At 41.0% G+C, this 26993-nt stretch overlaps 2 protein-coding genes across 35 annotated transcripts in view; one reads left to right on the forward strand and one right to left on the reverse strand.

The window, feature by feature from the left end:
* Nucleotides 1-12092, forward strand: part of PPFIBP2 (PPFIA binding protein 2) — a 90926-nt gene extending 78834 nt beyond the window's left edge. For 15 of the 23 annotated variants that reach the window (XM_071762062.1, XM_071762060.1, XM_071762067.1 and 12 more), the window contains 10 exons: nucleotides 335-473; nucleotides 1082-1210; nucleotides 1774-1924; nucleotides 2103-2214; nucleotides 2700-2788; nucleotides 3660-3782; nucleotides 4444-4569; nucleotides 5398-5586; nucleotides 5992-6162; nucleotides 7775-8478. In XM_071762062.1, the coding sequence (XP_071618163.1) occupies nucleotides 335-473; nucleotides 1082-1210; nucleotides 1774-1924; nucleotides 2103-2214; nucleotides 2700-2788; nucleotides 3660-3782; nucleotides 4444-4569; nucleotides 5398-5586; nucleotides 5992-6162; nucleotides 7775-7927 (1382 nt within the window). In that variant the 3' untranslated portion in view covers nucleotides 7928-8478. Of the gene's footprint in view, nucleotides 1-334; nucleotides 474-1081; nucleotides 1211-1773; nucleotides 1925-2102; nucleotides 2215-2699; nucleotides 2789-3659; nucleotides 3783-4443; nucleotides 4570-5397; nucleotides 5587-5991; nucleotides 6739-7774; nucleotides 8479-8517 lie in introns of those variants that run through there. The other 8 variants (XM_071762071.1, XM_071762073.1, XM_071762076.1 and 5 more) reach the window with 4 other exon arrangements.
* On the reverse strand, nucleotides 66-19938 carry LOC139804635 (NADH-cytochrome b5 reductase 2). Of its 12 annotated transcripts, none has more exons than XR_011729468.1 (11): nucleotides 19704-19833; nucleotides 19457-19603; nucleotides 18675-18747; nucleotides 16576-16682; nucleotides 15495-15624; nucleotides 15078-15161; nucleotides 14460-14545; nucleotides 13544-13643; nucleotides 11863-12060; nucleotides 8571-8658; nucleotides 66-427 (listed from the first exon to the last, which is right to left on the reverse strand). XR_011729468.1 is itself a non-coding variant. In XM_071762084.1 (10 exons), the coding sequence occupies exons 1-9, from the start codon at nucleotides 19746-19748 to the stop codon at nucleotides 11888-11890; spliced, it is 945 nt and encodes a 314-aa protein (XP_071618185.1). In that variant the 5' UTR covers nucleotides 19749-19938; the 3' UTR covers nucleotides 66-427; nucleotides 11859-11887. The 12 variants fall into 12 exon arrangements, 7 of the variants coding, with proteins under 7 accessions (XP_071618185.1, XP_071618187.1, XP_071618190.1 ...); XR_011729470.1 differs by having other exon boundaries at nucleotides 66-464; XR_011729467.1 differs by having other exon boundaries at nucleotides 11859-12060.
* Nucleotides 19939-26993: the final 7055 nt, after the last annotated feature.

Consider the following 26993-nt stretch of genomic DNA (forward strand, 5'->3'; position numbering starts at 1 on the left):
TCCCACTGATTTTGGAGGAATTATGATATTAAGAATAGGCAAGGCAAGAGTTTTAGGAGTCTGCCTCAGTCTGAAGACCTTTAATTAAGTAAAATAATGTATTTAAATACAAAAGGTTAAAATAACAGAATATTTTACCCAATGTTTTATTATTTTTCTTTTTGTACCAATTGTACAGATACTGTGTTTTTTACCTCCTATGCATGGCTTTTTATACAAGAACAATTTTATAGCTATCTTTTATTATGTTCTGCATTTAAACATTAGTCTTCTAGGTAACAACTTTTGTTAGTAATTACTACAAAATGTGATTGTATTACTGTTCCTAACCCAGGAGAAACAGAGAATGTGGATGGTTCAGTAACCTCGGATGAGCTTTCACCTCTTTCCTCGGGAACAGATTCAGGTCCACAGTCTCCGTTGTCTCCTGAAAACAGAAAGAGTCCGAAAGGGATCAAGAAAATCTGGGGAAAGTAAGATCATTTTTTTTAGTTCTCTGTCATAGCATTTTGGCTAAGAATTAATCTAGTTCTCAGAAAAAAATACAGAATCTGCAGCAAGACAAAAGTAAAGGAAAGGAGGGAAAGCACGTCTGGTCTGTGACTGTACAGGTGTGTCTCCATGTACACATGGGGGTAGAAAAATGAATGTAGAGTTCACAGCATCATGCTGTTGGAAGAAGTAATGCACTGCTGTTGGAATGCAAACAGTTTCATTATCTGTGAAAAAGATCAAATAATAGTTAGTTGATAACAGAAGCCATCAGCGAAAAAACAAAAAGCAGGGGGACTGAGTTTTACTGTGTTCCCTTTATCTACTTCAGAACAGCAGACATGAGTTTTCTCCAGCGTGGATAATTAATTGGACTGAAGAGTTAAGGCTGCTCTGCAGAGCTTTTTTCTTTTCCCAGGGTTAGGTCTAAATAATGTTTGCCTGGAACTTCTTCAGCTACCACATGAATTAGATGTTTCTGCTTTACAGGAAGATTAATACAGCTTCTAGCTGTCGATAATAGTTTCCATATAAAATAAATGTTCTGTTGCAAGCTAATAGGACTATCTTGGCACTCTTGTCTTGAAAGAATAAGAAGAACTCAGTCAGGTAACTTCCCTGCAGACGATTTGGGTTTGGCAGAGTTTCGAAGAGGGGGTCTCCGTGCAACAGCTGGACCTCGGTTATCCAGATCAAAGGAAGCCAAAGGCCAGAAAAGGTAATGGCTCTTCCTTTACCTTCCACAGTATATTATATGGCATTGTTAAATGTGCTGGACAAGCAAACCTGTCTCTTGTGAAATGCAGTTTTTGCAACATATTTCATTACACATGGAATTCCACAATAAGTGGAAAGAATTGTTCTGATAGAAAACATATCCTGAGGAGCTCCCCTTGTCCGCATTGCTTCAAGTGGAGGTTGCAGCAATTGTTGGTCAACTTTGTTGAAGTACCAATTATTTCACCTTCTTAAAAAAAAAACATGAGAACTTTATCTCCTGTGAGAGTATCTGCACACTCATGGGGTTTCAGCAATTCCCTTTTCCCTCTTTTCAAATAGAAAATGCTAAATTCTTATTCACCCACACCCCATTCGCAGGCTGAGGCTGAGCAGTCAGATGAACAGGACAGGAACACCACAGCATGTACAGCTGTAGTCGCTGCTGGTTTTTACACCCTAGTACATATAGGGTAGTACTGCCTCTGGCACATGATAACCTTTCTGATAATAATCATAATTCCTTCCTTTAATGTTTTTTCAAACATTTCTTGTACTTTTCAGTGACTACAATGCTCCATTTACTCAGTGGAGCACTGAAAGAGTTTGTAACTGGCTTGAGGACTTTGGTCTTGGTCAGTATGTCATTTTTGCACGGCAGTGGGTGACTTCAGGACATACGCTGTTAACTGCAACACCTCAGGACATGGAAAAGGTAATACAGTCTGTAGCTGTTTCTCTCAAGCAATCATACATGTTGACTTGGTACAACCAGGCTCCTTGAAACTATTGGCACTTCTAACTTTCTGAAATATGTAGCATCCATTTTTGTATATATTTAATGAGATGAAAAGAGCCAGAGGCAAGGCAATTGCTAACTGTTATTGTTGCAGGAAATGGGAATAAAGCATCCACTGCACAGGAAGAAATTAGTGTTGGCCATCAAATCAATAAATGCAAAACAAGATGAGAAGTCTGCACAACTTGATCACATCTGGGTGACACGTAAGTGTTTGAACTGTCATGGGGTTGTTTGGAAAGGAATTTCCCCCACCCCTATGGATGGGCTCCCTCATGTATGTTTAAGCAGTTTCCAAACTTTTTAAGAATGATGAATTTCAACACAGTAAAATTTCCCATGGACATCCAAATATAAAGCACAATCTTCCAGGAAGAACTCTTATTTAGATTGCAGGGAAATTAATGGGGGGGGGGGGGGGGGCGGCTGGTGTCAATCTAGCAAGAACAACATTATGCTGTAGCAGGTATGTGCTCAGTCACACACTGTAAGTAAAATATAACAGGACAAAGCTCTCCAGTGGGAAGTTTTCTGGTCACGTTTCTGGAAGGGGGGTGGCTTTTGGAAAGTGAATAGGTAGAACCATCTTCCTGGGTGTCTCAGAAGCAGCCAGCCCAGACAAGAAGGGGAGAAGGACTTCATGGCTTCATTATGACTAATCTGGATTTTGGTACACCACTCTGATCTGCAGGATGGCTTGATGATATTGGTTTACCTCAGTACAAAGACCAGTTTCATGAATCCAGAGTTGATGGAAGAATGTTGCAGTACTTAACTGTGGTAAGCTAAAATACTTTTTCCTCTGCTTAACCGAATCTGCTTTACAATAAGCAAAGACTTAGAATTTTCTTTTGAATGTGAGTAGTTTTGAGAATTTTTTGCAAGACAGAAATAGTGTCAGTAGCAACTGATTTGTTTTCTAGTGCACAATTACTATTTCTAACATATAAAATAAGTTACAGGATATATTATAACTTACTTTGACAAAGTCTTCCTTTCAATATCACAGAGCACACCACAACTAATGGTAAAATGACCTAATTCTCATTCAGCTTCTGGAGTGTGTTTATCTCCACACCAAGTTAACAATATTTGGTAAACTAAAGATAAGCAGCAAATCCAGTATTTTGTAGAGCTCCAACCACTTTAGCAGGAAACCACATACTAGACATAGCCACTCTGGTGGTTTTTTTACAAAAATATTTGGATAATTAAGTAATTATGTTTGTAAAAAGTGTGATGAAAAAATGCCTAATTTAGCAGTTATCAAAAGTACAGCTTTGTCTATGGTGCTTAAGAAGCTCTTGTTAAAGGAGTATGGTCCCTGCTGTTCCATGGTTAGGTGTCTATTGCAAGCTGCAGTGATCCTACCCACAACAGTCTTAGCCAGGTCTGAAACAGTCCAAATATTTGAAAATCATCCATGAGCCAGGATTTTGCTTAATAGGCTATAAACTTTCCTTCTTTTTTAGCCTTGTCTTGCTATGGGGTGCAATGTTAAAACCCACCCCCCACACACTCTAAAATATAAATGTTCATTTTACCTAAGCGAGTTACTGTGGTTTATATAAACTACATAATAGGCTTAAAATATTTCTTCTTGGGAAAAGTAAACTTAATTTGGGAACTTAAAAGGCTCTCTCTTTTACAGAATGACCTTCTCTTTCTGAAAGTCACCAGTCAGCTGCATCATCTGAGTATTAAATGTGCCATTCATGTGCTGCATGTCAACAATTTTAATCCCCACTGTCTACGCAGGAGACCAGTTGAGGAGGTAAATAATAATGTTTAAGGAAATTAATTTAATCAAGTGCTAATTACCCAACTCCAGCCAAAAGGGACAAAGTCAGCAGTGTACAGTGATACAATAGAATCACTGCTAGTAGGGAACTGCACCTAAAACAACAGTTATGCTGCTTTCCAGCTCTGGAATGTAACAGGTACTCACTGGTAACAAAAATCTACTTCTTAACTGCTTGAACCACTTAGTAGTTGAACCATGTACTTCTCTTTAGAAATTATATGCTTAAAGAAGTTATTTCAACTTCTGAGAGAATAATTTGGAATTTTTTTTCTCTGCCTGTCCCAATTTTTAACCCTCAAAAGGCTTAAGCTTACTGCTTTATTTGGTCAGCATAGCTTGATTCTTTTAGTTTTAAAACCTGACGATAATGCTTTCTGTTTAACACCCAGTATTTGAAATCTCTGTACTACTTGATGCAATATATGGGGTGTTGTCTGTGCTAAACGATACCTGCCATCTCATCAGAGGATGTTTGAAAGAGGCTTTGAACACTTAACAGTATCTTAGAGTCAGAGAAAAAACTACATCTCTCTGAGGAAGAATGATATTTGTATCTGAATTGAGGACACATATTGTGAACATGCAGTGACCATGCAGGGTACATTGTCATCTTTTCTGGTTGCTTTTACAGAATAATGTTTCACCCTCTGAAGTGATTCAGTGGTCAAATCATAGAGTGATGGAATGGCTCAGATCAGTAGATCTGGCAGAATATGCACCAAACCTTCGAGGAAGTGGAGTACATGGCGGCCTGATTGTAAGAATTCTTTGTAACATTTTAATACGTATTGACTAAAAACTGAAAGACAGTAACATAAAACATTTTTTTATCTGGTGTTTGTCAAGCAGGACAAAAAAAATACTGACATTTGCAGTATGACAGCATTATCAGGCCCTCTAAAGATCCTCTTTATCAGAACCATGCATCTTAATTTTACAAAGGAAAACTAAAATAGGAGCCATTAAAGTATTTTTTTTAATATTCAAAGCTTAGCTGTGCATGACTGCTTTAACAGCAATACATTTTTACAAAAAAAATTGTAACATGACAGAGTGGCTTACTGATAAGGCATCACCTGGGTGTCTTTCAGTCATTTGAACAGAATTCTGAGCCACAGTAAATAGGAGTCCTGAGCTTGCAGCAATCTTGCCAGCAATCAGGAATGACACTTTTTTAAAATCAGAACATTCAGAACTATCTACAACTTACTGAAGTTAAGAGTCTGAAATCCTGTGATTCTAGAGCTGCAGAATTTTTGCAGAAAGGGAAAAGAAAAAAATGTGGGAAGATTAAGTTTATACTCTGTTACAGCAGTACAGCAGAAAATTCTGAGAACAGATTTGTTCAATCCAGACGAATGTAAGGTTTGATTAATATATTTCCTTGATTATGCTCAGCATTTCATAGTGCCTGCTTTCATGTATTACCCATTCAAGCCCAAGTGAGTGTCACACTGCAAGCTGTAAAATGTCTGAGGTAGATGCCTCCATAAGAATGAGAAATCCCTTTGGGTAAGCACTCTAATAGTTTACTATTGCAAATGTTTAGCTGTATAAAAAGAAATATCCTGCCATTTTTTAATAGATTCTCGAACCTCGCTTCAATGGTGACACACTGGCAATGCTGCTGAATATTCCACCTCAAAAGACCCTGCTGAGACGCCACCTAACAACAAATTTTAATGTGTTAATTGGACCAGGGGCACAACAAGAAAAAAGAGAAATAACGGAGTCAACAGCATACACACCTCTGACCACCACTGCCAAAGTTCGAGTATGTGCTGCTTTCAAAAGCATTTGAATATATTTGAAAATATTTCAGACTTCCTCTCCCCTGTCTTATAAAGAAAATAAGGGAAAAGCATGGGCAGGGAGAGGTCAGCTCTAAAAGGAACATTACATTTTCCTTAGTTCTAGATACCAAAGCATTTAATGTGTATCTGATCAAATCAGCTTCTGAAATAAGCATGCAATTCCTTATGTCTAGTCTTAGAAGGGACACGATCTAAATGTATTTAAAAACAACTGTAACTCCAGTTTAAACAAATTTAATTTAGTTCAGGATCTACAGACTTTAAGGGTTAGAGTATAGCAGTAAATCAAAAAGGAGAGGGTTTTTTAATGTTTAATGGACAAATCTTATTTTTGTTATCTAAAACTTGCTGTCTTCTTATTTTAGCCAAAGAAACTTGGATTTTCACATTTTGGAAATTTAAGGAAAAAGAAATTTGATGAATCAACAGACTACATTTGTCCTATGGATGTAAGCCCAGCTGCTACAAACGGTACTCAGAAAAATTATGGTGGATGCAAAGGACTTAGTCCATTCACTGATAAGGAACTGGACCAGGTGGGACAGACAGACTGATGCCATTCTCATCTCATCCTCTCCATGCATTCCAAAGCTCGCAAATAACCGAATGTTTGCATATAACAAAGTATTTGCTACATCTGCATGAACTGGTTGAGAAAGCATTGGCTATGGACACTGGAAAATGTTCTATACTAAGAATGTCAGGTTAATTTTTTAAGTCAACATTGTAATAAACTCATCCATCTTCAAGCCCTTTTTCAGGACTTTTAACACCTTTACACTATGAAGATTGATGTATTCTGACAATTTTAAGGTGGAGGTTACAGGGAACATAAGACTTTTGTACTTCTAGCTTTCATGTATGCACACTAATTTTTTCACTATCTTCATGGGTGGTTTTTAATGTAATACATTTATTTGGACTAATTTGTACAAAGCTATCAAGTTATATATTAAAGTACAACTGGATTGTATATTTTTAACAGATATTAATCAAAGAATCCAACTGAATTTTTCTTCCATTATGTACAGCAGGGAGTAGGTATGCTTAGTATATGTGAAAACAATTCATCAGTAATGAACAAGATTACCAATAAACCAATGCTCAAATAATTGGCTCTTGTTATGTAGTAGTGAACTTGTGAATGAAACTATATAGATGTCATAGAGACAAATGATGATGACTAAAAACCATCATGTTCTATTCAACTTTGCTGTTGTGTAAAGGGATACAAAACCTGAAAAATGGAGCTCCTGGATGCTTGTGTGAACTCTGGCAACACACGCGGGCCAGAGAGAGGCAAATGGGGTAATCTATCTTGTCTCCAGGGACCTTAAGTGAGTTAAGACATTTTAAGCCTAGTCAGAGAATAGTGGTAAAATTGAGAAGACTAACTGTGAAAGTAACTTTTTCATTTGCATGGTTTACTGCATGTAACATCTCATTTGTGTTCACTATCTTTATTTGTGTTGTCTTTTTCATCGTATACCTTAGCAAAAAAAAGTACTGCTCCTAAGCAGGGGCAATACCAACTCCTGACTGTAATTTCATATAAATGTCTACTTGCACAGTTAAGAGTTGTGAGTGAATGCATTAACTTTAGGCCAACAGCTTGCACTATGCAGTTATTCAAGCATTACAGAAATACTGAATTCTTTCCCTAGGAGTATTGTCTTTCAGTTAAGCATGACTTCTGAGCATGCGGTCAAGCAGTAAAATCTCAGTGCCCTAGAACTGACACCTTTTTACATAAAAGTGGGCAGGACTGAATTACGAAAGACTCTTCCCACCTGCCTGTGGAAGATGACTATCAGAAGTATAATAAATGTTACACCATCAGCAAAATACTACTCTTCACTGATAATACCAGTTAAGCTTTTTCTTTTCCTGAGGGAATTTCAAAAAAATGCCTTAATTTTGCTCCAGTTTGATGGAATCAATCTTTTCTAATCAGGATTCACTCCTCCTGCTAAATCTGTTTTCACACAGCTTATAGCACAGAAGCATTATTGTTAATGTGCAGAAATTGGGAGCTTTTAAAACATACCACAACTTCATTTGTCTAGGCACAGATACTTCCCAAAGATGCATGTGTACTGAATAAAATTGCACATACTGTCTGATTTGAGTCCTGAAATACTTTTACAGATGGAACATTCAGAAGGAACAGTAATGCAAATAGGGGCTCTTTCCCAAGGTATAAGCCATCTTACGGTATGTACTAATTTCACTCTTGTTTTCAAGTCACAAACGTGTTCAGCTAGAAGTTGGTATAAGTTGGTTATTGCTGGTGGTAGTTAGGAGTAAATAGGTCACTAGTCTTCTAAATACCTTTTGTAGCCTGGTTGCACGTTCATAAACAAAACCACTCCTTCTTATAAATTGCACTAAAAAATAAGTTTCACTTAGGCCTATTTTAAGTGTATATTAACTCACTATCTCTTTAACCCAACGACAGATGCTCAGCCCCTTAAACAAAAGCAATTCCTGAAAGACTTTGCAAGTAATCACCATTGCATGCCTCAGACACAGAAAACTTTAGCCAAGAGGTACAGACTTGAAAATTTACATGAGCTAAAACCACAGAAAACAAACCAAAAAACCACCTCACTGTCTTGATTCTGAAATCCATAGAAGCTAATTTTTAAAAAATCAATATGTTGACTCAAAGGTATGAGGAATTATGTGACATAGTTGAGGCACATGCCAGACAAAAATTTGTGATAATCTTCTCAAGCAAATAATAGTTTATTTAAAGCTGCATTTGAGAAAATGCCTCTAATTCTATGTGGCTCTAACCCCCTCTGTTGTGATTCTGATCTCATTACACATTTTTAACTACAGGCCTCTAACTGACTATGCTTACTCATCCCCCCCTTGTTTTTTTTCAGACAATGTTAAGCCAGGATGAAATGCTGAATGACAGCAGATTTTTAACACCTACCTTTGAAGACTGGAGATGATGTTTCAACATGAGTAAGAACATTAATACATTATGCCTGTCCAGAGGGGTGGCCAGGAGAAGCTTGATGCTGTGAAGCAGAAAAGCTTTACCTATTTCTGCCAATGAGACTTGCCACATAGCATTTATTATTGTCTCTGTAGCACATTACAGGTAACTTTCCTTCAAGCCACTTTCTGTATTTTATGCAAATGAGGTGGTAAGAGAGAAGTGGAACTCCTATGTGGAGTCTGGAAAGCCAAGACTGGCAACATCTTTTATCCCTTAGTTGTCATCTTTTACTTCTGTTACATCAAAGATCTACTGTCATTTTTTATTTTTATAATTAAACTGTAATGCAGGAATCTATAGTACCGTGTGGACTAATCAGAGCCACCAGATGGATGCTGGTAAGTGCAGTGGTAATGACACATGAGCTACTAACTGCAGTCTTGCCAGAGACTGTTTCCCATAGAAGAACTAATGTCTCTTCTCTTTTATTAGCACACCTCCTCTCTTTTTCTTTAAGTGCACCGTAGTATGTGAGGAAAAGAATATAATATGATCCCATTAAACCCTTGCTTTTATCAGGAGGATGACAATCAACATTCCACATTCACAAATCAGCCTCAATCGAAAAGATGCTGAACTACACCAGCAGGAAATGTAACAGATAACCAAAAAAACTGATGGACTCAAAAGCTGATGCTTAATCTAAAGTCTTTTTTTTATATCATGTGATTTTTACCTATGCACTATGATGTTCATAATCAAGAAGCAATTACAAAACTTAACTAATTCACATGTAACTTTAAGAATGATGTTTGCTGGGCTCTGTAGGGTAACTGCAGCAACATTTCCAGCATGACCCATTGTTTAGTTTTCAATGGCAGTTCTTTAACTGAAACTATGCAGTGGGTCCTTTTTGTACATCAACATTTGGGCTAGAATGGCTTGTACTGACACATGTGCAAGCATCAGGATGCTCATAAGCCTTCTGAACAGTCAAAATGGTTCAAAGTTTTCGGAGCCCCGTACCTGGTTGGTGTGAAACACAGTGCAGTTCCTCAGGAAGACAGCAAAAGTAGTAAGCCTATATTTTTTCCCATAGTTACACCTACTTAAACATATGATAAACAGCACAGAGGACTCGAGTATGCAGCAGACACACTTCAGTTAACTTTTGTATGAGAACTGCTGACAATACAAACACTATTGATCTTTACTTTCAGTTCTCTTTTCATTCCAGCTGCACACAAATTTTCACAGAATATTTATTTATCAATAGCAGACAAACATTACTGCTAAGGAGCACCAGACAAGTACCATAAAAAGGCAACTCTTTGTTCTAAAGAAACATCTGACAAAATGTAGCTGTTGCCATTCTACTGAGCTAGGCAATATTGCAGTATTGTAACAGAAGGAAAGATGGCATCTCACTACTTACCTGAGGGGCTGTTTGAGGGTGAAAGTGTCCCCTTTATAGCAGCCATTACCTGTGGCATCTATTCACATGCCTATCATGTATTTATAAGGTATTAACAGGATTATCTCAGTAAATAGGGAAATGTCAGAAAATAAATCTGTTCTGTTGTTAAAAAAAAAAGACTTACCAAGTGTATAGATGCTTTGCATTACTCTCTCCTTGCTGGCTGCATGGTGTTGTTTACCTATTAATATAGCTTGAGGGTAGGTCACTCTTAGCCACAACCCTCCCAGCTAAAGGGGAAAGCTCAGGTACTGTCCAGAGTACACAGCAAGGGCTCTTCAAGAGCTGTCAGTGGCACTTTTTTAAGGTAACCTACCCAAGTCCTCACTCCATGACAGACTGTGTGCTGTGTGGTCAGATTTTCAAAGATAAACACAGGATTTTGTTGTCCAAAATGGTAAAAATAAGGTAAATTTTTTTTTCAGTCACTGAACAATGAAATGATAATGGAAAATCCAAAGGAATGAGAAGTCTGTCTACACAACAGCAAACTAAAAATGGGTAATAAAAAGCATTAAACCTATCAGTTAAGTACATTTCTAATATGGCAACACTTGTGACCAGATCATGTACTGTGGGCATTTGAAATAGTCTGTCAGGTTATTTAGCCAGCAGATTTATTACAGCACTACAAAATAGGATAACCTGCTCCAACAGAAGCAGCCTTAGTATTACTCGGATATTCCAAGCAGATTTTCAGATTTCTTTTTATGAAAAGAGACTAACTTGGTGAGTGGAACTATTCTAACACAAACATGCATGATTGATTTCCTTTCATCAGGAACAGAGTCAGTCTGAATCCCTGTGGTTTTCACTGCATTATTGCTACAAATGTAACTGAATTGCAAAACCTCCATGTCAGTTTTTAAATAGTGAAGTCCTCTGGTTTTGCTTTAGGTGAATAAAAATAGTAAACATTCATTAGCATTTTAAGAAAGAAGTCCTGTGACTCAGGGATTTGTCAGACTCTAGAACAAATGTAGTATAAACTAATTCCTAGAAATCAACGTGCAGTACTTCAGGCACTTAAGACTAAGAATTAAATGCTATGTGGTAAAACATTGAGATGAGGCAATAACTGACTTCGATCAACCCAGCATAGCTTACAATAGGAATTAAGAAGCCATGTTTTCTCTTAAGCAAAGGAAATTCCTGAGACTGCCAAAAGAGCAAGCACTATGAGAATGACATGCAGATGATGTAACATCACTGGATAGTTATGTCTGGGTATGCAGCCCAGAGCTTCCACGTACAGTTGGCAGTGATTGTTTAAGCTGTTAGACAACAGCATGGAGTCCTGTAAGCCTTCTGAATAAATATCTCACTACAAAGAATTTCTGTACAGTAATAAGCAATTTGCATGTTACCCAAAGGTGTTCAAGCACTTCTCAACAGCATATTGTGGATTTTTGCTTAGTCCCTGGAAAAGAGCTGTGTAACAGCATTTAAAAAAAAAATTTTAAAATCTACTATTCTTTGTATTCTCCTTCCCTGGGATGCACTAAATTAATTACCTGAAGAGCACTATCCAGTTTTATCACCCTGTCTAAAATTCCATTCCCATGTTAATAAACAAGGTTTTATCTCTGTCCTACCTTTCAAATTACACTTAATTATTGGTTGTTTCTTTTTTGTAATTAATATTTCATACTAACTTAATGGGTTAGACTAAGTTACTTCCTATAAAGCTATGAACCACGGAAATGACATTAAGCTTGTTGAAAAAACACACACTAAAAGAAACAAAAAGCACTGCACAGTTACATACTAGTTATTTCTGTAGGAAAATATGCAACACTTACCTACCAAAAGGTGTCAGATGGCATCAGTGTTAATAAGAAAATGTACTGCTCTTGGGATAGCCAAGCTTGTCCAGGTTGGGCTGACATGCAAACTGGATCATAGGTGGTGGCCCACACATGAGAATAAGAGTCTCACTGCTGGGGGAAGGGAGATGTTTTTTTATCATGTCTGCAGTGATGAAGCCAGAACTGTACTTCCAATCTGAAACAAATATATTAAATTGTTAATTCGAATCTTTGTAGAGTCTGAAGCATTTTTGAACTGCATATGCTGTACTCAGAAAGTAGCTGAAAAATCAGCAAAGATATATCACCACCACTGCAAGCCACTAGAGGGTTAAATCACTCACTGAGCTCAAACCTAATGGTCCCCTTCCATAAGGACAACAAGCATGTGGATAACAAGGATCTGGTTGATAAGACATGAAAGTCTGTGACTAAGTTATAAATCCAAATGAAATTAATACAGCAGGTAGAAGTAAACAGGAAGGATAAATCAGCTTTTCCAGTGAAGAGGTCCCCCAAGGCCAGTTGTGCAGGAAGATGTACTGAAACCTTGTGACATCCAACACACTGAAAAAAACCAACTGAAAAAGAGATTGATTGGTGAGATGACAAAGTCTGATAATCACAAAAGTTCTGCCATGTAGTTAACTGATGAGAGAAAACAAACAAAAAAAAAATTAAAAATAGGAAAATACTACTAAATTATTCCAAGCACTAATATTACTGAATGTATCTGCCATTTAAAGTGAGCCAAGGAGGAAGAACAGTCCTGCCTTCACATACAAAAATAAATGCTTTAAGCTCATTTATCCACAGCAGGATACTGGGGTTATGCAAACAACAGAAGTCAAAAAGCATTTGAACTACTAGGAAAGGAAAAGGAACACCACGTCAAATTAAAAACACTAAGTTTGCTGCACCTTGACAACTGCTGTTAATTTCTCATCTGCTTAGCTCAAAAAGAACACAGCAGATCTGGAAAAGGTTGAGCGAATGAGGATGAACAAAAGCAACCACTGCTAAAGACTGGAAGAGCATCAAGGCCAACTGATGACTCTTCTCTGGCCCATCTACTTATGGCTATTTCTGACAATAGGTACAGAACTTTGATCAGACTCAGTTTGGCTCTTATGTCTGCTAACTAAAAGCTCAGATCACTTACAACATCAGCAAACATGACTATCTGAGTTTCAAAGGAGATTCAGTGGAGTTCAACCTCTCCGTCCATTCCTAATGCAGCACTCCACCAGCCTACAGTTATTGCCTCAGTCTATACACATGGCAGCTCTGTTTTACCAGAATCTAATCTAGAGCTGCTGCAAAACAAAGACGTGCATGTACTGTTTACAAGTATTAAGCAATTTACTGCCAACAAAATGCTAACATAACCTATCTGGGACATAACCCAAACAAGAGCTGCACCATTTGCTGTAAAGTCCCCAAAACTGGCACGTAAAAAGTAACATGTCAGATCCAACAGGAGTTAATTACTAGTTCACACTTCCTAAAACCCACCTGTGTTAGATCACTCTTCAAAACTGCTGGAGGGTTGGGGGATGTCTCTGTTGTTTAAAAGTTTAACACAGGAAGAGCTTATATTACAGTAACAGCCCCTTGAACAACTGTGAGACTTGTACAGTGACAGGCAGAGCCATTTCCAGTGTGCACCAGCAGCTTACCTTGTGGAGGTCTGTCCAGTGTATACCAAAGCTTGAACTGATCCGGATGCCTCTTAGCAATGTCTTCTAGCTCAGCTCTCAGTAATATATCTTTTTCTGTCTGCAAAATGAGACTGCTGTTTAGCTCCAAACCATCTCAAGATGCTCTCTTATGTGAGCCCATCTGGCATTCAATAAGACAAATGCAATGATTTGTCTTGATTCAAACCAAGACAGCAATTCTTTTTCCCCACCCTTACATAAAAGCCCATTATCATCTCTGGCTTCTGTTGATCCAGATTGACAACAAACTATGAAGCTTAACAGCCACCAAAACTCTGTCTGTAAGATGACAACTTGAGCAACTTTTTTAATCCAGGCTAAAATCCCAATTAGATGGACTTGTCTTTGACCCTGGCAAATACAGCCTGTACCAGCATGGTAAAGGTTAACTGTAGAACCAGATAAACAGAACAAAATCCTGCTCCTTGTAATTAGTGGAGATGTAAAATGAGTAGATGGATAGGGATCTGTTCACATAATTTATTTCCTAATACTGGAATTAAGGAGTTTAACTATGAGAAGTCATCTTCAAAACAAATAAAAGATTATTGGAACTGTGACAGCATCATGCAATATGGCCTTCATGATTGTTTTATTCAGTTTCTCCTTCCTAATTTAAACCAAGACAGTGGATTGAGTTTACGTAATAATTATTGCCTGCTCCTCCACAGACTGGTCATATTAAAATATGCTAGCTCAGTATTTTCTCATAAATGGTTGGGTGGAAATACAAATCCAAAGACACTGGCAGAGTATGAACTATGCAGAGCAGTGTTTTCTCCAAGGGTGAATGTCCCACAAGTTTAAAAAGCTCAGAGGCCAGCCAGAAAAGTAGGCTTTTAAAGAAGGAAAACAGATCAGCCAGTGTACTCACCTGATTAGCAAAAAGGAGGTAACATTTTGTGGAGTCCTTAGGATCATTTGTGATTCTACGAATCAGCTGCAACATAGGAGTTATTCCTGATAAAAATACGAAGCAATTTAGAAACATTTCTTTCAACCCACATGATTGCCACAGTTTCAGTATTAATGCTGCCTTCCTTTAGTCTTCAGGGGCAGCTTAGTTTGCACAGGACTACATACCTCTGAATTTCTAGTCCATGCCAAATGCAGAGGTGGTGGTTTGTATTATTACAAAGTCTTTCAACACAAAACCAAACCCACAACACTTTTATCAAGTGACTTCCTCTTCAGCATTCTCTATCACATGCAGTAATTTTACCCTCAAGATTTTCACTTAAATATTTTTGTCATTGCTGAGATTAAGTGACTGCTCTTGGGTCACACTGTAAATCACTATTAAAACTCTGGAACTGCTAGCTCCCAGGACTGAGCTCAAGCCACTGGAAAGCCTCAGTGACACCAAACACTCATGAAGAGAAATAGAGGTGGCAGTGCTCTGCTACTGAAATATACTGTTTGATACACCTCACATGCATCCATAAAGATTGCTTCATTCTCTAGACATTCCATATGATAGTAGTAGTTTTACCTGTTCCTCCAGCTATCATCCCAAGATATTTTGCAGGCTTTTTCTCTGCTTCAGACTTCTTATTAGGCTTGATAAGAAAAGTACCTAGAAGACATATTAAAAACCTATAGGTTCATTCAATCCTAAACAAACATGGACTCAACTTCCATGAGAATAAATTACTACAGTCTACCAATTAATTGGGACAGATCTTCTGGAAATGCTAACTAAACTCAACTATTCCTAAAACTGAACACAAAGTTATTATCCTCATCATATCAACCCTGGTGGGCTCTTGGTCAAGACCAGGAAAGGTGGTCTCTTTTCCACTTTAAAAAAAAAAAATTCTCCTGAAAGTTATCAAGTTTTATAAAACACCTCTGAAAATAGTCAATAAAAGTTTCTCCCTTTTGGTCTCCCACCTTCATGTCACAGTACCTTCCCCCTTATAGACAAGGAGTCCATTTGGCCCTCTGAAGTCAATAGTATCTCCAATCTTCATGCTGTCTAGGTATTGGGACATTTTCCCACCTTCTGGAAACTTGGGATGTACATTTTTGTGGTAAACCTGTACAAACAATAATTTCTATGTTATCAACCACTATTTTTCCTGAAGAAAATATTACAAAGTGTAGAACACAATATTGCAGGTCTGAAATAGAGCATCTGAGAAAGAAACTGAGACAATTCTTTGCTTTGAGTCCTGTCATGCCTTGCAACAGGAAACAGTCAAAATAAGTCAAAATCAGGCTATAGGAATAGGTGGCAGGCAGATTATGAACCAGTGATCTCAGATCACTACCACTCCTGCAAGAACCTTACATTACCCCATTTTTGTAATTGCTCCTTCTGAAAATAGCATTGCTGCACCTTTTCTTCTGAATACTTTCCCAGAGACTTCAGCTGTGACAGCTTTTTCATCTTTCAAAGCATGTAAGTATTGAGCAGTTAGTAACAATTCACCACTCATAACATGAACAGAGCACAGAAAAAAGCCCAGATTTTTACCAAGAACAAATTCTACCATAGACAAGGATTAGAAAATCCTGAAGTTTTAGGATCAAATAATCCTTCATCCTGTCTTAAAGATTTCCCTTGTTTCCATATCCCATCTCCTAATAAATAAACACATCAGCACAACTTTTGACGCTTACAGACTTATAACTGTTTCTCTGTAGCATCACCAAAGGCAGCAGTTACAGCTATTAACAGAAGGTACTAGCAGCAGCTGAAGCATCTTAATGGAGAGTGATTGCTATTTGTGCATTGCCAAATAAAGATACCAGGGAAGTTCCTGCAGAAGTCATTCCCTTCTCCACTTTCCCTCCCTCTGCTATCTCTCAGTGACACATAACATATATAAAGGATACAACTAACTGTTCAAAGATAATGGGAGTTGTTTGCCATGCAGTCATACTATTTAAAAGATCAATCAAAATAAACTCTATTTCACCAAAATTAAGTACTTGCCTTCCTTAAAGTTAGTAACTTATCTATATTAAAGGAAACCAAAATTTACCTTTATAATTAAATCAACATAACCTTTTGTCTCATCACTGGAAACTGGGGTATAGGCTCGAATCACCAGGTTACCATCGATTTTTGCAGAAAGGTAAACATGTTGGCCTAGGGAGAAAAAATTACAATCCAGTTATTTTTTCATTCCTGGTTTCAAACTTTTCTTGGCCTGGAGGACAAGACAAGAGAGAAAGAGCAGGTTTGTGACCCACTGAACACAAGCAATTATGGAGAAATCTTTTCTATATAAATGCACTACTAAACATGCAGTCTCTTCCCTTTTTCAGCAACAGTTTCTGGAGCACAGGGTAGCTGAGGAAAACTAGAACATAAAGAACCAAGGATAACATACTATGAAAATAGGAAATTTATAGTAATAGATGATGAAGTTTGTTCCTCATTCTCAAGTGCTCTGTATGTTTCAGGTTCTATTGTTCTCATATTCTTCAATGAAGTGGAAGTTAGGATACACCAGTTCACACAGGCAAGGAAAGAAATACGCATTACAATTTAATAGCAACAATCTCTCAGATAAAAAATTCACAGAGATTCTGCACCAGGACACGAAAAACAAAGCCCCAAGCTATACTCCTTTTCCGTAACTCACAGAATCAGAGAATGGTTTGGGTTGGAAAGGACCTTAAAGATCACCTAGTTCCAACCCATGTTCATGGGCAGAGACATGACCAGGTTGCTCAAAGACCCATCCAACCTGGCCTTGAACACTTCCAGAGAGAGGGCAGCCACAACTTCCTTGGGCAACCTGTTCCAGTGTGTCTCTACCCTGACAGAAAAGAACTTCTTCCTAATGTCTAACCTAAATAACCCCTCTTCTTTTAAACCATTTCCCCTTGTCCTCTCACTACACACCCATGCAAAAAGCCCTAACCCAGCTTCCTTGTAGGGCCCCTTCAGAACTGCTGCCCACAGAGCTCTCTGTCCAACCAATGCTCTGAGAGGCAGACTCAAAAAAGCACATTTCTCTCTGCTAATTAAATAAACTGAAACTCCTCAGCCAGAGAGCACTAATCTGGAGTTGTATGGCAAAAAAAAAAAAAAAAAACCAAAAATTAGCAAGAATAGTACTCTCAGAAAACACTTTATTTTTAGAAAAATGATCCTGGTAATAAGCAGAAGGTAGGAATCTCCCAGAAAATAGTCTGGCATGTGCAGTTTCAGTATCTTATTCCTTAATTCTCAAAAATAACATTATACAAGCACTGCAGGGCACATCTCAACTTACTATTTGCCCTATTAATGTGGGCAGTTCAACTACACTTTCCCATAGAAGCCAGAAGAGAATTTGGAGAGGCTGCTGCTCTTGACAAGCTCCATGCAAGAAGGACATGCTTACTGTGTGAAATGGGAAAGGCCCTAATACTTGCCATACAGCAAGGGAAAGTGCAAAACAGTACAGTACAAACAGGGCTCCATCTGCCACACCTGCTGTCAGATCAGGAAACTGTCCTATGCATAGATTACCATTAGGTCCAAGGTTCAATGCCACCAGTTTTGCAGGGTACAGGAAAGAAGATTGTGCCAAACCTAGTCTGAACTGAAGTTCATGCTACAGAAAGCAAGAAAAAGTTGTATACATATGCATGTAAATCAAAGACATGGGCATGCACAGAAAACGCTCTGAATATTGCAGCACCTTCTTTATAGAGTAGTTGTATTTTCCCCTTTGTTCTGCACATAATAACTACAAGCTTCCTAGGTAGAAGAGTTGTCTTTTTCATCTACAAGCGTGACTGTATTCAACAAAAGCATGAGGTAAGTAGATAATACACTGAAGGCATCAGAAAAAAGGAAAATGCAAGTAAGAAGTATGAAAAAGCACTGAAAGATCCCATCCTTGATGGGGATTGATGGGGAATTTCAGTTCAGTTTCACTGTTTAGTGTTCTAATCTACAGCACACAGTTTAATGCAAGTAGAACAAAGCACATAGAAGACCCAGAAATCAGATTGGAAAATCTGACACTTTGACATTCAGATGCACATTTTAACTCCTTTCTTTACTGGGCACAGTCAGAAGTACGAGTACAGCTATAAATCTTAAAACCAGAAATACATTCAGTATAGTGTTTTTCATACTTACCTACAGGTAATCCCAATATATGATCTGATGAAGGCAGCCCAAAACGGAATTTTTTGGTATCATGACTGATTTCCTAACAAACCAAACAAGCAAATTCCGAATGAGGTCAACATGCCCACTGCTTTGAATTTCAGCCTCGAGTTAACATGATGTGCTTTGGTGAACCCTGTTCTTTGTTAGCATGCAAGCCAAATGCTAGGATGGGAAGCAGAAATGGCTTTGAAAAGCAAAGTTTAAACAATCTGTTTAATTCTATGACGAGTGGCTTTCGCCTGTCTGTGCAATCCCTGCAGCACCTTTACACAGAGATTTTGGAAACCTTTATTGCCCAAGGCCAGAGAGCACATTTCATAATTTGTGGCCAAAGATCAGGCAAGACACAACATGCAGAAGCACAGGCTGTTGGGGCTACTTCTTACTTACGCACATTGGACAGAAATCAAGGGAGAAACTCATCTCTGAATGAGGATTTAAGCACGCAGCGTGCGCCCTCCTCTTCAAACAACCGTAAAACCACAGTATAGGTAAAAATATTTTGAGGAAACTTTCTCTGCCCTAGAAAACATTGCAGCCCGGCCGCGGCGGTCACAGTCGCCCTTTGAGGGCTCTGCACACTTCTCTGGCCTCGAAGCCTGGCACAGCCCACCAACAACCGCCCCTTATACCCCCTCCCAACCTCCTCCCTCCCCGGTCCGACGGGCAGCATAGAAGCAGGCACAGCCTCCCCGCAGAGCCGGGAAATGGTTCAGACGAGCGAGAGGCCGCCCAGCTCGCTCGGTCACCTCTTTGTCCACCAGCCGCAGCGCGTATTTAGCGAGCGGATCCTGCAAGGTGACGAGACCGCTCGCCCTCCGCCCTGTCCCTCTGAGCAGCAGCAGCAGGAAGGCAGAGACAGCCACCACGGCCACGGCGATCGCCACAGGAGCAGCCTGTGAGGAGAAGGGCAGGTGGTCAGGGTACCAGCCCGCCACCGGAGCACCCAGCCGCACGCCGGGGCTGCCCCGGGCCGCCTCCCTCCCGGCTCCTCACCGCTAGCGCCTCCATGGCTGTCGCCCGCAGCTCCCCAGCCGGCATCCACCGCTACCCCTCTGCCCGCACGATTCAGCCCGCCCCCCAGACACGGCCCGGCCCGGCCCCACACAGCTCCCGCGGGGTTCCGCCTCCTGGTGCTGCACACTGCCTGGCCAGCGAAGGGCAAGGCGGGGCTGGGTCGGGGCATCTCTGCGCAAAGCGTGTAGCGCCTGCCTGGAACCCCGCTCCACTCACAGTCCTGTCTGAAACAGGTGACTCTAGGAGGCCAATTCGCGGCTGAAGTGCCTATTTGGTAAAAGCTAAGGCGTATTTAGGAATACTTGGAAGCTTTATCAGCACTTCATGTGCTCCTGGCGCAGATCTCGCTGGCAGAGAAGACCGTGGGACCGTTTTGGACAGCAGGTCCTGCTCCCCAGGATGGGGGAGCCCACCACTTACACTGCAAACCTCTGCAAGCAACCAGATCCTCTTTGCACAAAACAATGGGACAAAAACAGCCACAAAATCCAGTTACCCAGCACAGACACTCACTGGCTATAGTCTTTTTTTCCTCCCCTGCGTTTTTCTACCTCAACAGTTTCCATGCTCAGAAACAGAATACATTGATGCAGGAGCTCTGATCTAGTTCCAGTTTATCTCAGCCTGTCCTGCAAAGTAACAAAATTCAAGTTCTCTAAGCAGAAATAGCATGCAACCCTGCAATCTAACAATACAAGGTTCACAGATAAAGATGGCATATGCTATTAACACACACTAACATCTTCCCTCAGGCCTGCAGAAGGTACAATCCTGTTAAAAGGCCAGGAAGGTCTCACCTAAATCACAGGTACCCACTGCACTACACTGTTAAAGCACCCAGCAAAAGGAACTTCTGACTGCTTGGCATTTGTGACTTTTTCTTCTCATACAGTAATTCTGTGTTGCAATCTACCGGCAAAAGACCAATGAATTAGGGAGGGGTGGGTGGGTAGGTGGGGCAAGAAAGCTAAGGTTCAGGCAGGTTAGACTCATTGTGAATGGGAAATAGAAATCATCTACTTTCTTCCCTGTCTCCTAGGCAAAGACTTTACTTTTTGACAAAAAGCACCAATGAAGTCTTTAGTATTTATGGATTTAAAATTAATTAAATAAATAAGGGCTAGGTATCGTTACTTGTTCTAACGAGTGTAGGACAGGCACACACAAGTTGGTGACAGACACAAAAATCTATTAAAAGAAAATACAGGACTTTGAAGTCCAAGCCCACGCCACACGGTTCAGAATAGTTTCTTTAAAATAAAAGCATGCCTATATCACAGACATGTCTTTGTCAGAAGAAAGAAAAAAACCTTAATAAACCTATGGGGAAGGAAAGGATGCCAGGAATGATATCACAGTGTGCCAAGCTGTAGATACTGATGTAAGGACAAGATAATAAATCTGACATACTAGTTTTTGGAATGCTTGTACTTAATATTTAATACTTGCCTACACTCTTCTAATTTATTTAAATATAAGCTTTCCTCCTATGACTTCAAAAGCAGGTAAACTGCTACCAAAATATGACTCAACTATTACTCAGGCTGCTGAAAACAGGGAGAGGCTCAGGGAGAATAAATCAAAACTAAAATAAGAGACAGAAGCGTTCAGATATCTCAGACAGAATTAAACCCAAAAGGTTGATTAGGAATAAATGAACAATAAACAGGAAATTTTCCTGTTTAACCAAAATCCAGAAAACAATTACTCTGTTACTCCCCTGCCAGGGGAAGACAACAGGAATAAGGAAGAGAGACTCCAACGTTGAAAACTAAAGCCAGGCCATGTTCACTTGAGAAGGAACAGTAACATACACAAATAATAGTAACATATACCAAACAAATAATAGTAACATATACCAAAAAAATATACAAATATATACAAAACTCGATTACAATGGTCACAGGTGCATGTCCAGAAGACCCTCAAGCAGAGCTGACCCAGGAAAAGAGGCTCTTCCCAGCACCCAATGGAATTGGATTCTGCAGAGCACATGATGAGCTAAAGACAAAGAGCAGAAACTCTCACCAAGACCTCAGAAAGCAGCAAAGAAATAAGGAGGACGGGAGAAGGAAGGGTCGGGCTACCTGTCCTGCTGGCTTTTCCAGAGTATGGCTGCACATGGGAGGGAACACTGACCCCTTTCTGTTCTGTTCCCCGGAAATCTGCTCTGTAGCAAACCTAAGTAGGTTTCATCCATTCTAGTACAGGTAAATGCACTAATACAAAATCATCTGGGTCTAAGCTTTAGCTAGCCTAGAATTCTCAAGGTGAATTAACATACCTATTTTCTTATTTTCATAACTAGCCTCTCACTTCTAAGCAGCAAAAATCCAGCAAGCAGCTTGTGTCGATGCAGCTACCCACAAAATCCTCTGCCACAGGGGGCCCTCACTGCTTAGGTATTAAGAGCCAGCAATGTTATCTGCTTTAGGGAAAGATGGAACTTACATTACAGTGCTACAGTAAATACCACAGAGTAGGATGAAAGCAAGAGAGTAGAAAACTTCTGTTGAAACTGAGGAGGTTCCATGTCTCCACAATAGTAGATGTAGCTCTAGTGAGAAGTACATGACCAGTCTGTCTTATATTCAGTATTCTAAATGTGCCAACACAACTGAAGTCTTAGCAAAAATAATCATGGCATGGAAAAGAGGCAAGAAGAGCCAAAGCAAAAGACCTAAATAATAAAGCTACTAAAAGAATCAATTTTTTTTTACACAAGCAATAGAATCATGCATACTGTGAAGAGATACAGATGTAAAGCTATTCCATCACACATCTGCTTTGGGAGGGATCATTTTCTACTGTCTCGGTGAGATCTGGAAAAGATTCCAGAGACTGAGAGTTCAGGCTACTATTCCCACATATGCAATGACATCCCAGAGCAAACTCTAAGCAGCACCTTGCAGCAGAATAATGGAAGACTCTTAATGGGTTAAGAAAACTAACTTAAGGGAGGTTCAGACCAATGTGAAACTTCACTAAGTAGAAAACTTAACTATGCCACTGGCCAGTTCTCTTGCAACTGTAAAAAATTGGAGGCCTTTAGTGAACATCATGGAACAGTCAGCAAGGCAGTTCACACAGGCGGGGCAAGCAGGCGCGGCAAGCAGGCGCACATCCACCTCCCAGCTGTCTTGAAGGAACAATGGTCTCCAAAAAAGCAAAACCTGTTGCTGTTAAGACACAGGGTGTCTACCATCTACCAACAGTCCTGGCTCACCAGGGACATCCCAGATGATTGGAAGTTGGTGAATGTCACGCCAATCCACAAAAAGAGCTGGAAGGAGGACCCGGGAAACTACAGGCCCATCAGCCTGACCTCAGTGCCTGGCAAGGTTATGGAGCAGATCATCCTGGGGGCAATCACACACCACCTACAGGATGGACAAGGGATTAGACCCAGCCAGCATGGGTCTAGGAAGGGCAGGTCCTGTCTGACCTACCTGATCTCCTTTTATGATCAGGTGACCTGCCTGGTGGATGAGGGGAAGGCTGTGGATGTGGTCTACCTGGACTTCAGCAAGGCCTTTGACACCGTCTCCCACAGCATTCTCCTGAAAAAGCTGTCAGGGGAGCTTGTCCCACAGCTTGGACAGGGGCACTCTGCACTGGGTTAGGTACTGGCTGGAGGGCCGGGCCCAGAGAGTGGTGCTGAACGGTGCTGCATCAAAATGGCGGCCGGTCACTAGTGGTGTCCCCCAGGGATCAGTGTTGGGCTCAGTTCTGTTCAATATCTTTATAGATGATTTAGATGAGGGGATTGAGTCCATCATCAGCAAATTTGCAGATGACACTAAGCTGGGGGGGAGTGTGGATCAGCTGGAAGGCAGGAGGGCTCTGCAGAGGGACCTGGACAGACTGGAGAGTTGGGCTGATTCCATCCCTCTGGGGATGAGGTTCAACACAGCCAAGTGCCGGGTCCTGCACATGGGCCACAACAACCCCATGGGGAGCTCCAGGCTGGGCACAGAGTGGCTGAGAGCAGCCAGACAGAAAGGGACCTGGGAGTCTGGATTGACAAGAAGCTGAACATGAGCCAGCAGTGTGCCCTGGTGGCCAAGAAGGCCAATGGCATCCTGGGCTGGATCAGGAACAGCGTGGCCAGCGGGTCCAAGGAAGTGATTCTGCCCCTGTACTCAGCCCTGGTGAGGCCACACCTCGAGTACTGTGTCCGGTTCTGGGCCCCTCAGTTCAGGAATGAGATTGAGGTCCTGGAGCAGGTCCAAAGGAGGGCAACTAGGGTGGTGAAGGGACTCCAGCACAAGTCCTATGAGGTGAGGCTGAGGGAACTGGGGCTGTTCAGCCTGGAGAAGAGGAGGCTCAGGGGAGACCTCATCACTCTCTACAACTACCTGAAAGGAGGCTGGAGCCAGGTGGAGGTTGGTCTCTTTTCCCAGGCAACTATCAGCAAGACAAGAGGGCATGGTCTCAAGTTGTGCCCAGGGAGGTTTAAGTCAGATATTAGAAAGAATTTCTTTACAGAGAGGGTGATCAGACATTGGAATGGGCTGCCCAGGGAAGTAGTGGATTCTCCATCCCTGGAGATATTTAAAAAGAGACTGGATGTGGCACTTAGTGCCATGGTCTAGTAACTGCGGCAGTGGTGGAGCAAGGGTTGGACTTGATGATCTCAGAGGTCCCTTCCAACCCAGCCGATTCTATGATTTATTTTTTTTTCTCTCTCTCTTTTTTTTTTTTTTCCCCAAGCTAAGTAACATTTTAGTAAATAAAAGATCCCATGGCAATTAGTGCCCCCGTTTCTCTCTGATCAAGTACCCATTAGTCGTGCCCACCTCCTTTTAACTGCCTACAGTTTTAACACTTGGCTTTTATATAGTAAACCCATTTTAAGAGCTCTTCTGAAGTCTTTCCTTCTGTTAAAGGTACGTCAATCATTATTATCCCGCTGCAATTCCACCCACCATCTTCTGGAGGGGGGAATAAGAACTGCACACACCTGGGGATTTTTTTAGAGGCAAATGTGACAATTTCTGGTTTATTTTGTATTCCTCTTCTAGTCCCACTCCACTGCATCTCGTTTGTTTCCCCTTTTGTGAACTGCCAGGGAACCGGCAGCTGATCCTTTAAAGCATCTGTTCCAACTTATTAATTTCTTTCATGAATGGTACGCTTATGTTAAGTAAAGGTTCAAAGATGATCACCATGTACGTACAGTTAGGATGATTTCTCCTATATTCCCCATGTCTAGCGTTTTTCCCCATCAGCAACTACCTGGAGGCAGATCTGCAGTCCTTCCCGGGGCTCCTGTCCACCAGAGGACAGGGTGATCAGAAAACGCCAGCTCGTTCACCACGGTCTTCTCACGGTGGCACCGGAGCTGCGAGGGCGGTCAGGCTCCAGCGAGCAGGGAGCCGCTGAGTGGCTGGGGCTGAGGGGACAGCGGCGCTGAAGCAGTGACAGCGACGAGGGGACTGAAGAAGAAGACAAAAAGCGCTGAGGGGCATGGCGGGCGCTGAGGGGACAATGGGGCTGAGGAGACGGCGCGAGGCTCTGGGGAACGGGTCGGGTTCTCGCGCGGCGACCGTTGGAGTGCGACCGTTGGAGCGCGAGCGTCCGTGCCCGACCGTTGGGAGCGCGGACGTTGGAGCTCGAGCATCCTCGCGCGGCCTCCACTATGGAGTGTAGTGAGCACTTCTGTAAGAGCGCAGGAAGCACAAGTAAAAGCCCAAGCCCAAAGCAGTTTCAGAGACGGGGAAAGCTCAGCCTAACGGGATTAATGAAAAATTATGGGATATTTCCTTTATTTATAATAAAATAGCAGAAGCAACTGCATTCATATTCATCCTTCTAGCTGCCCCAGATCGATATGCATACAGTAACTGTCACCGCAGCAGGAAAGGCTGTGTGCTGTTTTCAGCTCTGCCATAAGGTGGCAGAGCAACACCATTTCTATCATGGAGGTAGCTGATAACCCCTGCCAGTTTTAAGATTACCCGGTAAACACACAGCCATGCAAGGTAACTGTAGAATTAGAATCGTTTCCCCTCTGCACTGCAAGACAAGCCTCGTTCAAGTCCAGTGCCATAACGAAAGTGGTATCAGAAAGTCTAGTTTATAAGCCCCTTAGCACCTTTTGCAGAAATAATATTGAAACTGTTTTCATCATTGCAGAAACATCTTAAGGAAAACCAAGAAATCTGTGAAACTGTCATGAGGAACCACATTATGAGTAATGCTGACACACAGCACAGATCTTGCTAGATGATTTTTTTCTGGATTTTCTATTTTTGTATCATTTTCAATGCTTAGTGTACAAGGGACAGTAATCTGCAAACCCTTCCTGCCCGGTAGCAAACCCACGTAGGGTTCATCCTGGTACAGGTATATGCATTTTTAAATGACAGACTCTTTTTGGTTGAAAAAGACCTTTGATATAATTGAGTACAACTATTAACCTAACTCTGTTCAATTCCAGTGCTAAACCATGTCTCCAAGTACCATATCTACATGTCTTTTAAACATCTCCAGGAAGAATGATTCAACCACTTCTCATGGCACCCTGTTCAATTCACCTTTCTGTGAAGAAGTTTCTTCCAATATCCAATCTAAACCTCCCCTGGAACAATACGAGGCCATTTCCTCTCACTATCATTAGGAAGGACAGACCAACGCCTACCTCAGTCTACCTCCTTTCAGGTAGTTGTAGGAAATGATAGTCTCCCCTCAGCCTTCTTTTCTCCTGACTAAACAACCCCAGTTCACTCAGTCACTTTTCATAAGACTTTTCTCCAGTCCCTTCACCAGATCCATTGCCCTTTATTCCAGCATGCTCCAGCATCTCAATGTCCTGGTTGTTGTGACGGGCCCGAAACTGAACACAGTACCTGAGGTCCAGCTTCCCCAGTGACGAGTATCTGGAGACAATAACTTCCCTTCTGCTGGCCACACTGTATGTGATACAAACCAGGATCTTGGTTACCTGCTTGGTCACCTTGGTCACTGCTGGCTCATATTCAGCTGTGTGTCGATATGTAAAAACACCCCCAGGTTCTTTTCTGCCAAGCAGCTTTCCAGCCACTCGTCCCCAAGCCTGTAGCATTGCATGGGGCTGCTATGATCCAAGTGCAGGAGTCTGCACTTGCCCTTGTTGAACCTTACACAACCGGCCCTGGTCCATCGATCCAGCCTGTCCAGGTACCTCTGTAGAGCCTCCCTACCCTCAGGCAGATCAACACTCTTTCCCAAATTAGTGTCCTCTGCCAGCTTACTGAGGACACACTCAAATTCCCTTGTCTGGATCAC

Source organism: Heliangelus exortis, chromosome 18 (assembly GCF_036169615.1).
Source record: "Heliangelus exortis chromosome 18, bHelExo1.hap1, whole genome shotgun sequence".
Lineage (NCBI taxonomy): Eukaryota > Metazoa > Chordata > Aves > Apodiformes > Trochilidae > Heliangelus > Heliangelus exortis.

Bases quoted from the DNA above. Each gene is read 5' to 3' on its own strand.
- LOC139804635 (XM_071762084.1), bottom strand. From the start codon at position 19,748: ATGCCGGCTGGGGAGCTGCGGGCGACAGCCATGGAGGCGCTAGCG. The intron at 15,625-16,575 runs GTAAATTTTGGT...TTGTTTGTACAG, and splicing joins ATGTTGATTTAATTATAAAG to GTTTACCACAAAAATGTACA. The intron at 15,162-15,494 runs GTACTGTGACAT...TATGTCTTCTAG, and splicing joins CCTTGTCTATAAGGGGGAAG to GTACTTTTCTTATCAAGCCT.